This window comes from Calypte anna, chromosome 1, assembly GCF_003957555.1.
Source record: "Calypte anna isolate BGI_N300 chromosome 1, bCalAnn1_v1.p, whole genome shotgun sequence".
Taxonomy (NCBI): domain Eukaryota; kingdom Metazoa; phylum Chordata; class Aves; order Apodiformes; family Trochilidae; genus Calypte; species Calypte anna.
In genome coordinates, this window is record NC_044244.1 from 29,895,036 (window position 1) to 29,912,157 (window position 17,122).

At 39.1% G+C, this 17,122-nt stretch overlaps 1 protein-coding gene across 1 annotated transcript in view; it reads right to left on the bottom strand.

The window, feature by feature from the left end:
• Positions 1-17,122, bottom strand: part of NELL2 (neural EGFL like 2) — a 147,726-nt gene that overhangs the window by 17,438 nt on the left and 113,166 nt on the right. Inside the window, exon 16 of the mRNA XM_030463366.1 lies at positions 1,247-1,387. Within this exon, the coding sequence (XP_030319226.1) occupies positions 1,247-1,387 (141 nt within the window). The remainder of the gene's footprint in view (positions 1-1,246; positions 1,388-17,122) is intronic.

A 17,122-nucleotide genomic window follows, 5' to 3' on the forward strand; every position in this document is an offset into this window, starting at 1 on the left:
TTCAACCCATAAGACAAATATTATATTGACACTGAAGATAAAACCTAGTGAGAATATTGAGAATATTTCCATAAACGTCCAGATAGAGTATTACCCATGCCACAAGGGCAACATTATTATCAGAGGGATCACAACTTCTTCTTTGCACCTTCGTGTCCTAACACCTGGCCAGCTAGCACTGACATTTAGTTAGTTCTTGACAAAGAAAGCTTGATTTATGAAAGCAGTGGCTGACTCAAATTGCTGATTCCTCCTGGGAACCCAGGCTTTCAGCTGCAGTGAAAATGTGTTGAAATAAAGTATTGATGATGGGGCTACCAAAAAGGTCATTCTTGCTCCTGGAGAACTGCCTGTGTGTCTGCCTTAGTGAAATTAATTCAATTGCTTCCCTTTGGGACCAATACAGCCCACCAATGTGAGTTTAAACAGCAAGGTAGGGGAGCTTATGCTGTGTGAACACTGAATATGTCAGCACTCAGACACAGAAGGGTTCTCCCTTCTCCCAGTTTTACCCTAGTAGCAAATCAGACTGGTTTGTTCTCTTATTCAAGAGTGGCAGTCTGCAATATCCTAAAAGCTGAATAACATTCTCTACTAAGAAATCTGCCTCTGACAATAATTGTGTTCTTACTAACCTAATGCTCTCTCTAACGTCATTTATAGACAAAGAAAACCTTCCCCAATCTCCTTGTATCCTTCACCTTGCCCCAGCCCAAAGTCCACTGAGCTTGCTCACTTGTAAAGTCGTTCTTCAAGCTGCAGCTTGCTACAAGCAGGTAGCCTATTGACAGGAGAAGCATCCAGATTTTGAGTGTGCAAGGAACAAAGTGGAGGAACTGAGGTCTGGATTGAGGCCCAATTCTGCATATACAGAGTCTGGCATATAAACAGATTACTACAGAGTGACAGATAACACTGCATGCTCTCAGCCCACGGGAAATCACTTATGCAAGGACTGTGCACAGAAGCAGATGTAGGGCTAGAGAGACTGTCTTTTAAGCACCATGCCTGACTTCACATATTATCTTAGCAAATCACAGAAATAGCCACTTATGCTCCACCTATATGTTTAGAAAACTTCTCTTGCATTTTGTTTATAATGCTTATTTAGACTACAATTGCTTTGGGTCAAGGTTTAATTTAATTGAAACAGTGCCCCAGAGGGTATTCAACCAGTACAGAGCCACTAGATAAAGCTGGAATGCAAATCATAACACTCCCTCCCCCCCTTTTTTTAGATACTGACCTTCACAGGATTCTCCAGTTGGTGAAAACATCCCATTGTCATGGTAGCCATCTCTGCATTCACAGTGGTACCAGCCAGGCAGGTTAATGCAGTTAGCACGGCTGTCACACTGAACAAAGCCATCTGAGCATTCATCAATGTCTGTTTAGCAGGAACAACAAAAAAGAAAGAGAAAATTCACACAGAGGAAATTGCTGTATTCATCTGACAGAAGAGCAAGGTCTCTGGTACTCCTGGGTTTCACAGATCTATTTTGATTACTGACACTTGAATTTCCAGAATTATTTATCCAGAGGCAAAGCTTGGAATCATTTTTATAAAAGAACATTTGCTGCTGGTGTTGGCATTGCTAACAGTGAAGGTTCTACCAATATATATTTGTTTACATATTAGCAAATAATTTTGTCACAATGCATGATAGGTAATCCAACATCTGTGTAAAATGTCCACAGTATGAAGAAAGCAATGGGGTCCCAATTCAAATCATAAGATGTTTACCCTTTGATGAGTGCCAGCTGCCTGATAAAGAGGCATATGATTCTTCTAATCAAAATATTGAATACTCACTCTGGTCCTTGCTAATGCTCTTGGTGACACTGATTTTAGGTTAGTTGGGGTTCTCTATATTGTGGAGTTAACCTCCACCAGCAGCTCTGACTCAGCATAACCAACAGTAGTCTCCTTTCTCACTGTCAAAAACAGCAGTCAGGACCCCAAACAAATGCTTAGACCCTAAAGATGAAACACAACACATTGTCCTCCTCCTGATAATTCCATTGGGATATGTGTTTCTTAAAAGAATACTGACAACTTCCACTGACTAAACTTTACAGTAGCAGCATGGAATGGATTTCAGGATGCACTCACTAGATGCAAAATCCACCAAGACAGGTTCTGCAGACACCTGATGGTGTCTCATGGATGCAGCAGAGATGCAGTGATGTGACCACTGATATTAAAGTAAAAAACAGAAAAATTCTACCCACAGTCCCTTCCCATTTATGTCATCGGTGATTGTCACAGCAGAAAGTATAAACTGGTTAAGAAAATAAATTTTGGGCTGCAATGAGGACATAAATCTCTTTTCCAAGAATACTAATGTGTGTACAAAGAAATACTACAGTGTTCTATGAAATCTGTCAAACACAAAATTAAAAAAACAAACCAAAACAAAACTAAAGCTTCCGTATCCATTAAAAACACTTTGTTCCACATTTAAAGGAATGAAAATTATTAGGTACATGGGGGACACCTGCATACACTGTGAGGTATTGTTCATATACTTGCATTTGTTTTTGATTGTATTTTATGTTGACATGCCAGAGGGTAGATGAGATGTGCTCTGGGTATTTAATTTACATGCCAAATAACATGTCTTTGGAATCTGTTTGGGATAACTGTACAACCATATGATTAACATATTGCTTTTCAAAAGCTTTACAGTTACTTGATGAAATGTCATTAAAAACTTTCATTATTACATCTCAGCCTGATTTTCTATTGACAGTCTCTGACTTGGCACACCTTGTGTGTGTTACCAGCATCTATGATGATGAAAATTAGAATCATAGAATGATAGAATGGTTTGCTCTGGAAGGGACTTCTATGATCATCTAATTCCAAACTCCCTGCTGTATGGGCTGGGACACCTCCCCCTAGACCAGGTTGCCCCATCCAACCTGGCCTTGAACACTTCCAGGGAGGGGGCATCTACAACTTCTCTGTGCAACCTGTGCCAGCGTCTCACCACCCTCACAGTAAACTTTCCAGTACTCCTTCTGGACTTTGTCACCAAGTAGATATTTTTGCTGCATTGTAATAAACCACATACTAAGCCATAAATCTCTATTGGTTTAAAACACAGAATGTTCAGCTCTGCTACGAATTCTAGGCTAATCACCTAAGTAGTCCTGCTGCAGGACTGAGAAATGCCAGACCTTTACAAACTTCTGCTGTTCACTGTGCCTCTCTCTAAATTGATGTCAACTCTGGCTTTGGCTTGTGAGCAGCCAGGAGACAGTGGGACCACAGAGGTGTTTGAGAGATCAGAGGAATAGCAATGAAAACTGTGTTACCATAGTGAGAAAATGTTGGTTTGCCATCTGTGCGTTATCTACTGCTATTCACTCACATACCCCAGGGTTACTTAAGAAAAAGGAAAGGAAAAGAAGAAAGAACTACAGCCTAGAAGCTCCCCTACCACTGGAGAATGTGTCACTTGGGATTTACCTTGCCTGGCAGAACTGAATCTAACTAACCATGCTAAACACTCAGGATCTCCTGGTAAGTACAGTGTAATATGTTGGGCTTGGCCAAAGAAAGAATGAAGTATGCAACATCAGAGCATGAAAGAGAAGAGCTGCTGTTAAGACTCAGCATGAATCTTTATTCTTGCTAGTTAATAGCATGCATTAACTACTGGATGATGAGACACTGGATGGCATATATTTCTCCTTTGAGAAACAGGAATGTATTTATTGGTGATGAGGTGCAGAAAAGACTGTTATTTAGGTCAAAGTAACAGATATGAATTAAAGAAAGCCTGTACTCCTCTCTTCAGAACAATTTATTTGTGAATCAGTAAGCCTTATAATTATAAGGACAGTATTGCAGGCACAGGCTGAATGTGTTCTGATTAACTCACTTACTGATTATTCAGGAAAAACAAGCCTTGAATGTCACGTCAGTATTGGTAAACTGACAACAAAAGCAGCCTCTCTGTATTTATTTGCAAACAACCTGACAAACCTACATCACAAGAAATATTACTTGGGATGAAATGCTTTTACAGTTGCCAATAAACAAGGAAACACATTCTTCTGGTTTTGTTATGGCTGCATAAAAAGTTGAGTGGAGTTTTGTAGGAAAACCTGCCACAACAGGAGAGGATGGAAGCACACTGTTGGTCTATGAGAATTGTCCTATTGACAGGTTGTTTGCATGCAACCATTGCACTGGAACCATTCCTGCACTGATGCTGAATTACTCCACTACTTACATGAAAACATTAGAATTCCAAAACATTTTTCCTCACCTCTAACATTTTTAGGCAAATTACATTCTACAGCATGTGCCAGTGGGTTTCAGAATATAGATGTTCCTTATGTGCAGAATTTTCTTTTAAAACTCCTACCTAATGCTGATCATTAACTCCAGTAGAGACTTGCTCTGTAAGGGGACAAAATATAACTGTCACAAATGTTAAACAAGGGAATGCAGCAGAAATGTGTTTAGCAGAGCCAAAGCACTGATTTCATGGAAAATTTTCTTGACATTTGGATAAAAGGATTTTTCTTTTCAAATGGACATAGCATGGCTCAGGAAGTGCTGCAAAAGTATCTAAGACTAAAATTATCTTATTAGTATGGGAAAAAGCAGCCAGAAATAATTTTTCTCTGTCCCATGGAGAAACAGTCTTCGATGAATCATCTTGCAGCTGCTCAGTCAGAGGTGTGAGCTGACAAGAGAAGAAAAACTGATTGAAGTTTTGCTTGGCCAGTAGCTATGGTATATCAGTGGGCTATATGGGACATTAACAGTGCTAATGAAGTCCTGTTTGATGCTGTACCAGAAAGGCATGAAAAATGAAATATTAGTCTATAGAAGAAAGTTACTGAAAGGCTTTATATTTTCACTTATGGAAAAATTTTAACAGAACGTGCAACTACAAAGAAAGGAGGGATGTGGGTTTTTTTTCAGTAACAGGTGATGACATTTTTCAGCAAACAGATGAAACAGGTATCTTATCCTGAATATCCTAGTTCTGTTCTTTGTCTGGCTATAAGAAGCTGCAGCAAAGTGGAGGGAGAAGACAGATAGACAGACAGAAAGATGGACAGAAAGAGAGACAGAGGGATGGACAGACAGAAGGATAGAAGGAAAGAAGAAAGACAGAAAAAATGCATCCTCAGAAAGGAAGTAAAATCAAGTCTCATATGTGTGATGGGCCAGAGCAAACGACCTCATCCTGCCTCTGCTCCAGTTTATGGCAGGAATCCTATTGACTATCATGGAGGGGGCATTTTCTCTATTTTTCTCTTTCCTTTTCAAATAAAGAGCATAATTGCTCACAGCAAATCTGCCACCCCACTGATACAAGTGGTCAAGTTTGAAACAGAAAATAATACTGATACAATGGCTGGAAGTAACCTTCACCCCAAGCTGGAGAGCAGCCACACAGCTCTATCATAGCACTTCAGACTGCCTGCTCAGACTGTGCTTCTCCCTGTGGCTTTTGCATTACAGAAGGTTTGGGATTTTGGCCCTTGAAACTGTGGCTGGAGAACACACACTTGGGAGGCTGGGGAGCCCACCAAACACTGGGAACATGGGGACACTCACTACCCTATGTGACCCGTGGATGCAGTCATGGCAGCACTGTGCATACCCCTTTTCCACAAAACAGGGTAACTGATCACTACTCACTCCTGTTGCAGATCATTTGGTTTTCAAATATTCAAGTTTTCTCCTGTGTGTTTTTCTTAAGCTGAAACCAGACAGTCAGCTTATTTCCATATTTTGTCAGCCTTTTTCCAATAGGAAAAAATTACTGATTTTGCTAACTGAAGCTCCACTCCAATAAAGTAGACAGCCAGTGAAAGGCATTTTGAAAAGAAGTGGTGTATACACCTAGTTCCCCTGACATGAAAAAAACTTGCTCTTCCAAATCCTTATACCTTCTTTATACCTTAAAATTACCCATTTCCTGAACTGTGGCAACAGCTTCATCTATTATACCTCTTGCTCTTGGGGAGACTGAGAAAACTCTTTTCCTTGAAGAGTAAAATAAGATCATTAGCAAATTATCCACTGCTACTCTAAGAAGAAAGGAAAGCTGGCTGTCTGATGAATATTATTAGAGAATTTCTGTATAATAAGAGCTTTTGAAGATTGAAAGTGGTATAAAATTGCCAATTTGAAAGATAGCAGTACTCTTTCATCCACCAAGAGGACCAAGCTCTCTAACATGGTCAGGCTGCACTCAACAAAGACCCATGGTGTGGGGGGCAGGATTATACAATTTTATATTACTCAATTCAAGACTGAAATATTAATCATCAAAATCTTCTCTCAGAAAAGCCTGTGTGCCACCATCAAGCAAAAAGTTGCAGACACATGGGGGCTCTAGTTAGCCCTAAAAGCCTTTTTTTCATTAAATGCTTTATTCAGGTCAATACAAACCCAAGTCCCAGTAGCCCTCTCCTGTCAAGAAGGCAACACCACAGACTGGCAGCTTAGAATTTAGTTACTTCCACTATGGAAGTTTTTCTGGGACAGTATAATGCAAGGCAATAAGCTAAGATTATCAATTAAAAGAGACTCACAATTACAATAGTCTGTCCCAGTGCTAATTGGGTTATTATCACTGGAAATATTTATAAAGCTAATGAGCAGCCAGCAACTTCCATAATGCTCTGTCATTACTGGCTTAGGCTAAATCTGAGCTCCCATGTCAAATCCAGCCTAATGCTACCCAAATCCCAGCCCCATATAGAGTATAAGTAAAGTGCAAATACTGAAAGACAAATAATTTCACAAATAGATCACTGAAGAAGTGGTTTAAAAGACCATGACGCTGTTTCAAAAGATAAATCTTCAATATTTCTTTTCATGAATACATTTGCCACAGTCAGATTGATATAGCTTTGCATATGTCAATACATTTTCAAGGATGTTATGTCTGGCTTGGTAAAAAATACTAAGTCACAACTATTCAGACTTCCATTCAGATAACAGAATGCCCAGTAGGATTAAGATGATGTCTGAGTTCTCGGATTTTAGTAAATAGATATGCAAGGGGAAAAAAGCCTTACTTCAGTAGTTCAAAATGAAAACTCACTATGCTGCATAATCTATCTGCTGTAAAAAATCAGCTTCCTGGAGTAGGTTTGAAAAGAGTTCATTATGTCTACTGCAAATTCTAGAGTCCCATCTCTCACATTTAAGAAGAGCAAAATGTTCATGTTGGTTTTCATGGGACAGGGACAGCAGTGTCTATTATGATGATACTTGAGAAGATCCTGCTGTTCAATCAGGTCTTTGATTTGAAATCTTATGCAAAACCCAGGTCCCAGCGGAGAAACATAAGAGTCAGAAACAAGTTCAATATACCGGAGTTATCTTGTTAAAGCAAAATATCAGCTTTTGGTATTTCTGTCCCATTTCATTCCCATATATCCCATGCATATAAATAAAAATACAGAGGACCAATAAAAGACTAAAGAAGCTGAGACTGCTGAAATAATGCAGAAAGATATCAGCTACACCAGAAAACTGAAGCTTCTTAGAACACCTTTTAAATCTGTTCTGTAGAATCTGATCAGTTCTTTTCTTCTTATGCTGCTGCTGATTCCCAACTTTCTTCTTTGGTCAATATAAAACCTAGAGCCTGATTTTGTTTAGAATCTCATTATAATTTTTTTTTCAGCTTCCATTAACTCTTTAATGACATCAGGAGAACTAGCACACATTTTTCACTACATGAATTCTCACATCAAAGTTTTCATTGAACCACAGAAAATTCTTGATTTTAACTGCATTTGCATCCCAATATTTTATTCAGTTACAGGGTTAAATCATGGAGCCAGATTACAGTTGGCCTGTGGGGCATAAAAAAGAGAAGTCAGCCACAATTTTATCTTTGAATAACATATTTTCTTTACTGAAAGGACTTTCTCAATGTGGGATTAGAAAAATCAATGATCTCAGATCACCGATGATCATTCTCAGGCTTCAGAGAAGAGTGAAGTCCATGGCATTTCCTACTTGCTTCCATGGATAATGAATTAGGCCCATGTCAGGAAAAAATGCATTTTGATTGCCTCCAGAGTTGCTGTTTCTATCTCTACACCTCTTGGATCTAATAGAAATTCTAGCAGAGTTACCCTAAAACCAGAATCCTTCTCAAAGAGCAGGAAAATACAGCTGGGGCTATCAATGTTGTATTAAAAATTGCTTCAACATGTTGACTCAGTGCTCCAGATATGTTCACCAAAAATTTCCACCTGTCATGTTTCACTGGAAAATAACTATTGTTAAAACAAGTCTTTTCTTTTTTTTTTATCCTAGCAAGAGCAAATTGCATTTTTTTTAAAGTACTCTGTCCATGGAAAACTAATTTAGTTCCATTAATGAAAAGGAAGCAATAAGTGATTGAGGATATAATACGGAATTATAGTTCATTAATTTTTCAAGTATGCAATTTTCCAGACTCCTGATCCCCCATTGATTTCTGCACACCCCCATAGGTCCTGTTAAATGCCAGGAAAAAGAAAATCAGTCGTGTTTTTATTTCATGTGTGGCAGTGGAGGTGCTCCAAAATCATAGGCACATTGTGGAAGGGAATTTTCCACTGACTGCTTCACCATGCAACACTTCTTGTCAAGAACTGATCAATCACAGACCCCACTGATAACTGAAACTGTGACACTCTCTCATTATACACCCTATATGATCAAAGGAGGTGGCATTTGCAACAATTGAAGATGATAATTCAGAACATCTAATTAGCCATGATGAACCAGGTGCATCCATGAATAGTGTAAAAAAAACTTTAAAAAAACATATTTTCAACAAGATTCTGTGAAACTAATTATGCCAATCCACAATAGAAAGCCTAATTGAGAGGTTTGTTTAGTTTGGAGAAGAGAAGGCTCGGGGGAGACCTCATCACTCTCTACAACTCCCTGGAAGAAGGGGGTAGCCAGGGGGGGTCAGTCTCTTCTCCCAGGCAGCTACCAGTAAGACAAGAGGGCATGGACTTAAGCTCTGCCAGGGGAGGTTTAGATTGGATATTGGGAAAAAAATCTTTCCAGAGAGAGTGATCAGGCATTGGAATGAGCTGCCCAGGGAGGTGGTGGATTCTCCGTCCCTGGAGGTTTCTAAGAAGAGACTGATGTGGCACTGAGTGCCATGGTCTGGTAACCACAGTGGTAGTGGACTAAGGGTTGGCCTTGATGATCCCAGAGGTCCTTTCTAACCCAGCAGATTCCGTGATTCTGTGAGTTCTAGCTATTGAAAAAGATGTGGTTTGGCTTTATTTTTGTCCATACTTCTCAGTACAGCATTGCATCTTAAATGTAACGCATACTTCTGTTTCTTTGTATTGAAAAAGAAATTAAATTCTTCTTATCAAAATAGCAAAAAAATAGCAAAAGCACTTTTATGCCTTGAAATACACTGAAAAAGCCATTAATATTTGAAAGTTAACCAGACTGACTTGCACAGGTTAGAAACAGGACTATCACACTAGTGCTACTCAGCAAAGCTGTCAGTCACTGGTTAAAAGTACTAGGTCCTAAACAAAAGAGAACTAATTTGTCTGACAAGAGAAGGGCTAGTCTGGACAGTTCTTATCCCTTTTCTAAAGAGTGGGAAAGAAAGCTTTACTTGTGCAGTGTACTGACTAAAGAGCCTGATTTTCATCAGCTGAGGAGGTAAGTCAGTCACAACCACAAGTATACAACTATTATATATTTGAACCAAGAAAGGAGCCAACATATTCTTAGCTTAGTTTTGTTTCAGCTTTGCAGAAACTTTTCTCGGGTCAGCTGTGGCATGAAATACAGTAGATTTCCAAGTATTTAGTTCAGAGGCCATTTAAGGCAGAAAAAACCAAAGGAACCTATGAAAAACCTCGAAGTTTTGCACAGGAATTGATTTGACATTCTGATTTGAACTTGGTCTTCTGCTATCATCCTCTAACCCTTTGGTCAGGGTACAACTCATATTATATGTGTGCTTAAGTTTAAAACATTATTACCTACAACAGTGAAACGTTACCACGACTCTCAGTCCATACACCAGTGATGATAAATTTAGATTGGTATCCTGAAGTGTAAAATCTTGAAGAGTTTGTACAAAATTGCAGGAGCACATAAAAGGAAAAAATTCCCACACTCTTCCTTTACTTGGGCTATAAACATAGCATTGGAATAGATCTGCAGAAGCTGCAGACTCCCTTATGTTGACAAGAGGAAGGGCTCCTTAGGGGTACAGGGCAATGATTGGCAGTGTTATAGATTTTAATTCCACTAATAGTTGAAGGGCTCGTAATTCATAAAGGAGAGAGCTTACAGTGAGTAATGAAGGTCATCCCTATCTCCCTTATATAACAGAATGAAATTATTTTATAATGCTGCCCAGCTGCACTATTCACCATTCTATGCACAGTCCACTGTGTTTTAAGCACTTAATTGAAATTTTAGTTTTTATGTTTATTAAAGGAGGTTTTTTCCCATCACAAATAATAGCTAAGTTGTGGATGCATTTTTAACAAATAGCAACAAAGAAAGCCTTTCTCCTCTAAGCTCTTTTGTAGCATTCTTCCCTGGTTTCTTTTTTTTTTTTTTTTTAAGCTGCTACATATAGTATTGTAGTGTTGCAACAAGATTAAGAAAATATAAAGAGGAAAAGATAAGTACTAGTATGTGGCTCTTCAGCAGAGAAAAAGTCTTCAGTTATTTAAACCTAACAAGAATTCTGAGGGAGGAAAGAAATAATATGCACCCAGAAAACTGTGTCAGGCAAGGAAAATGAAGGGAGAAAAAGCACAGAAGGATGAAGCACCAAAGCATCTTAAGCTACAAAACAGAAAGGAGGAGGCAGGAAGAATTCATATCTCAATACAAAATGCTCACCAAACTCAGTGTGGACACTTTTTGCTTAATTTCCTTCAAAGATTTACTTTGGAAATAAATAAAGTAAAAAATGTAAAGCAAAGTAAAACATTCTAAGCTTCTGAATTCACCAGACCTTGTCTTGCTGCTCATTTTTGAGTGTATTTTTCATATCCGAGAAAAAAATCAGGTGATAGCAGGTATTAGGATGAGGTTCCTTCCAGACATTGCTGTCAAGGAAAAAGCAGCTCATCCCCAGAACCCTGGCTTACCTCTTGACTTGCTGCAAATCTCATTTGTTTACTCTCATAGACAACTTTTAAACCTTTCTCTGCAATTTAATGAGCAAGCCATTTTAGAAAATGCCCTTTTTGAAAGTCAAAGGAAAAGTATTTTCTTAGGTTTATGAATCAGCTCCACTTCCCACTCAGAGAAAAAATACAATGCAAACCCCACCATGTCTTCTCTCACATATTGACATATTTGAACAGAGGAGCAAGGCAAGCAGAAATGAGACAACCTGTATCTTATCTGGACTTCTGCCACTGCTTTCTTTTGCAAACCTTGTCACCTATTCAACCTACCCTATGTGTCTTGTTGTCTGCATCTGTAAAATGGAGACAAAAATGCTTGTACAAGTTTTTTGGGTTTTTTTACTCCAAGCACCAGCATTGATTTGGTAAGCATCACACAGGATGATGCCAAGGCAGGGTTTGGGGTACACATGGTGGGTGGAACAGGGACTACAACACATTTTGGGGAAAAGTGAGGGGAAGAGCACTGAGCTGTAGAGATGAAAGTAGTACCTGCTGCTTTTACTCCCCTTCCTGTTTTGTCTGGTAGCACAGAGAGATCACAGAAGTCACAAGGACACTCACTGAGAGTAATTTAAATCTTGCATCTATTTTCCTAAACAGATCCCATAATATAGACCATAAGTGTTGCTTTTTGGTAACAGTCTCCCATGCAGTCTGATGCACTCTAAGGACCTTTCACTCTTGAGGAGAGTTGAAGGGAGTGGTTGAGTTTAGCACCAGCAAAAGTAATTAAATTTATGTTATATATACATTAAATATATGTTCAGGGGAAATGATTGAGGAGATGGAGGGGCAGTAAGCTGCTTAGTACATCAGCATGTTGAATTTCAGATTCTCACCTATAAACAGCTTCTAGCATATATGCCATGTTTGCAACCCATCTGCTGGCTGCATATGTCTGGTTTTCAGTAGCCTGAATTAGCAGCTGGGGCATCATTAAAATAGAGCATTCCTTGCAGGAAAGGCTTGTTCTCCAGCGGCTAGCTGAACACCTCTCTACTGCACTTTCTGAGACTGCCAATCATGGTTTCTTCTTGTTTCAAACTTCCTTGTAATACTAAATATAAAGACCTGGCTTTTACTGGCAGGACAGGAAGCTGAAGTTTGCTGGAATTATCAATTTTAATAACAATTTAAAGGACAATCATTAATTCTTTGCTAGATTTCCATTCTGTGTGATATTTTTAATCTTCTCAGCAACTGTCCTTTCTAAGTCTAAAGATACTACTGAACTGTAAACATCACATGCCAATTTTTCCTAAGTTTATTGATGACTAAAATCCTTCAAATACTTCAAAACCTTTTTTTTTTTCCTGAGAAAAACAATCTCATGCACTAGTTCTTGGAAATGAGCTTCAGCAGAAACTCTGTACTAGCATTTCTTGCTCTCTCTGAAAAGAATCTCCAAAATTCTTTTGGGCTAGGAGAAAAAAACAAATTTTAGTCACTGTAAACACTTTATGAAAATGAATGGAGAAATCTCAGAGAAGTCAAAGGGAACAGAGATGTGATGGCATCTTGGACAATCTGCATTTGTAACCTAATTTCTACTAGATTAATGCTCAGACTCTACATAGGATATGTAGTTTAGCTCTTTAGATCTAGCTTAGATTTAGATCCCCAGCAAATCTGGATTGTTCCTCATGTAGAAAGTAATCACTTATGAGCTTTCACAGAATCATAGAATGGTTTGCAAGGAACCTTGGAAGGTTCCTTTGACCTCTGTAGTGAGAAGGGGCATCTTCAGCTAGATCAGAGCCCCATTCAACTTGACCTTCAATGTTTCCTGGGATGGGGCATCTACCACCCCTCGGGGCAACCTGTTCTAGTGTTTCACCACTCTTATTGTAAAAAAAAAAAGACTTCTTCCTTATATCCTCTTTTAGTTTAAAACCATTACTGCTTGTCCTATTGCACCAGGCCCTGCTAAAATGTTTGTCCCCTTATCTTCGTTATAGGCCCCCTTTAAGTGTTTAAAGGCCACAGTAAGGTTCCCTAAGAACCTTCTCATATCCAGATTGAACCCCAACTCTCAGCCTGTCTTTATAGGTCCTCCAGCCCTCTGATCATCTTTGTGGCTCTCCTCTGGACTCACTCCAACAGCTCCATGTCCTTCTGCTGGGGGCTCCAGAACTGGACACAGTATTCCAGGTGGGGTCTCATGAGAGTGGAGCAGAGGGGGAGAATCATCTCCCTTGGCCTGCTGGCCATGAGTGTTTGATGCAGCCCAGAATACAATTGGCTTCCTGGGCTGTTAGCAGACATTGCTGGCTCATGTCTAGCTTTTCATCCACCAGGACCCAGAAGTCCTCTGTAGCACTGCTCTCAATTCCTCCATCCCCCAGCATTTATCTTCTTATGTCTGAATCAATTGTCCACTTCAATCATCACCTCTTCGTTTTGTGTTAGACAGAGAGGATGTGCCCTTTGCCACCTACAGTCCCTCTGAGCAAAGTTGCTCCTGGATCCTGCCTTCCAGATGCTGCTCTCTCTTCTGCTTCCACAGGATCTCAGCATTAAAGGAGATTCCAGTCAGAAGAGAGTTAAAACTTTTGCTTCTACTTAGTTTCTGCCAGTGTTTGTTCTTGCTGTCTGTCTATGCTCATAAGAGCATTTGAAGCCCAATTAAAAAAGTAGAGATTGTAGTATTTGCCTCTTTAGTGCTCCATGTTCCTTAAGATGTTATATATCAAATGCTTTGCAGTGACTTTAGACTTAGGCAAAGTCAATATATTTTTCATGAACTCATTTAAATAGCTTAGAAAATGCATCACACTTGAGGTCCTTATGGGTGCAAAGCCTCTTTTGAAATCAGCCCTATCTTCAAACCATGGTACACGTATTACTTCTAAAGGTACAATCATTAGTAGCAACTTGTTTTATTTTTATATATGTTGGACTGGGCAGCTATTCACCTAGAATGTTAATTAGCTGTGGGGGAGGCAGATGATTTATGAATAAAGCTATGAATGCATTGCATGTTACAATTCCTTTGGCTAGAATCTAACTACATATGATTCCTGCTCACCCAAGACCTGACTATGGAAATATATTAGAGATTGAGCATTACAACAGCATTCTTCCTGGTCCTTCGTTTTCTTATGGATGGTCAATGATACCAGAATGTTCTTGCCCATCAATGGCAAAGAGTCATTTTTGCATCACTACAAATGAATATTTTAGAATGAGTCACTACAACTTGTTATCATTGTTCCTTAATAGAAATAAATAAGAGAACCTGGATCATATGCAAAGGGAGCTTATTAAAAGCACATAGATGTGTATGTCAAGAGGGGACCATCAATTTGTATCAGTTGAACACAAGGTCCAGGTTTTGGTGACATGAAAGCAGGAGAAGATCAGCTAGGAAAACAGTTATTTTTATAAGGTTTGTCTAGAAACCAAAATAGATGAGGAGCACAGCAAAAGAAAAAAATGTAAGGACATAAGAGTGATTAATTTTAATGACTGGAAGACAGTTAAAAAGGAAATACTTCAAGAAAACATCTTTGGCTGACTACAGGAGACCACACCTGAGACAAATAAACTATTTAGTCAGCAGAACTCTACAGAACTTTCAGTACCAGTGTTTCAGTATCTCCCATATAGCTTCAAGCTGTGAGGTACAAAACTTTATTTGCCTCCTCCATTTCACCAGACATCATATGAACAAACCTCCTGATCAGAACAGACGTACACAAAATATATTGTGTCCTAAGCAGTACATCAGAAATCCTCACTAAGAAAACAATGCAAATACATGTAAATAGTGCAGAGGTCTAAATTCCTAGAATTACTGTTCTCAAAAAATTATTGATTGGAGCTCCAGGAAAGCCACCAAAAAAACCCCCTAAGATTAGAAATTTCAAAGGATTTCCAATAAAGATTTGGGGACACCACCAAGGTACTGCTTCATGGTGGCCCAGTTCAGTATTTCAATCATTGCTCTTAGGGTCTATTTGTATAGAGTAGCTCAGGAGGTAAGAATTAATACTTTTCACTCTGGGCAACAGGCAACTTACCTCGTCAACAACTCCTACTCACTGCTAGTGCTTGGTCAAATATCAAAAATCATCTCACATTTTCAAAACATTAAAAAAATTGGCAGCCACAAGAAGAGCAGAAATGTTGTCAGTCATGACTGATATACTAGTATGGATTTGTAAGGAAATGAGTCAATCATTTCCTGCTAACTTCTTCTTAAGTCACCAAAGATATTCTATGTGAAGAGGGTCACTGACAGGACTGCAAAACACAAATCATGTATTTCAAAATTAACTATAAGGGTTCTGTATCTATGTATTGAAAAATTATCACAGTGACATTTTAGTCTTTTTTATTAGAATTAGATGTTACGTTAAAAAAAGACATAGTTGAAACAATGGGATGCTCCTTCCCATTATTTGGTGATCATTTTAATATCTGCTTTTCCTAAAGTAAGAGCACTTAAAAAGGAAAAAATGTTCAGTAAGATGTGCCATCACTAAACACACCAGTTACATCCCTAACCTTGATAAACCAAGGCTAGCTCAAACAACTCTTCCTGCCTCTGAAATCAGTAATCAGTATGCAAAAAGCCACCTTTGAGAAGGCCAAGGCAGTACTGCAGACCACTCATTACCCTGCTTGTGCAAGCTGGGGGCTGACTTTATACAGCAAAGATGAAAGTTATGAAGCAAGATGTTTCAGCATCCTCACTGAAATCATTACATTATTTTTAGCAGCTGAGTCCTGTCTCTTTCTGCTGAAATGGAAACCAAAGAAAATATTCATTAAATGCAGGTGCATGCAATAATTCAGAAGTGTATTTCAGATTCAGCTCCTGAGAATGAAAGGACTGTCAGATATTTACTGCTATAAGTTAAACAAGTTTAAACAGGATAATGAGAATTGCGTCTCCATCTACATTTAAGCTGTGGCTACAAAGGCCAAACCTCCCAACCCAACATCCTAGATACCAAAATGTCCACAGGGCAGGAAGCCAGGGGACTTGCTAAAGGAATGGAGAGCACTTGGAATGATTCAAAGAGGAGGAAGAGCAGTGAAACCTTAGGGCTAGACTGCAGGTGCAGCAAAGTCCAGTGATGAACCGGGCACATCAGCTCCAGCACCTCTCCCCACTCACCCTGGCAGCCAAGGCTCTGGGATGGATACACAGGGACTGCAAACACTGCAGCCCCAGCCCAGTTGCAGCAGGATGTGACCCACCATGAAAGCTGGACTCCAGCTGCTTGCAAGCCACAAATTGGCTTCTTTGGGTGTGATTTTTTTTTCCTTGCAGCAAAGGAAAAGTGTTAAATAGCCTACAAACTCTGAAAATTACTGAAGCTGAAATGCCAGACTTGAGTGACTCCAGAAAAGGCCTGACTTTCAGAAGATGATGAATTCCTACTGCACACTGGGATCTATTAAAATGTTTTAAAATGCAAATTGCTCAAGTACTATATGTTTGGAAAAATTTTATCCAGGCTCTATAGATTAAATCAACATTCTGTGAATTGAAATCACCCCTTTAATACAATTAAAATACTTCCTTCCAAAAGTATCTTCTACGTCTCAAACTTGGGAGTCTCCCCAAAAATAGGAGCCTGAAATTCCAGGACACAAGGATTCTAGCAAGCCAGGTGGGCTATGAAAACTAATGACTAATGGGAGGCATCCCTTCCTCCTACAGCTATTTCTCTAGGCATTCTTTGGTGCCTTTATGTTCATCTTCCTCTTACTCCCTTCTTTTGCTTCCTCCTTCATTAAAAAGCTCAGCAATTCTTTAAGGGATTTCAGAGAATAAAGTACTGAGTTATCAGAATTAAAAAATTTTCAGAAGCTTCATTTGGAAGAGGAAAAATAATAGTCATCAATAATCTGCAGCCTGCTACTATCTATCGTCAGTGCACATGAACAAATTACTTTGGATTTGCTGAAAAGTGGCACAAAGCCCTAT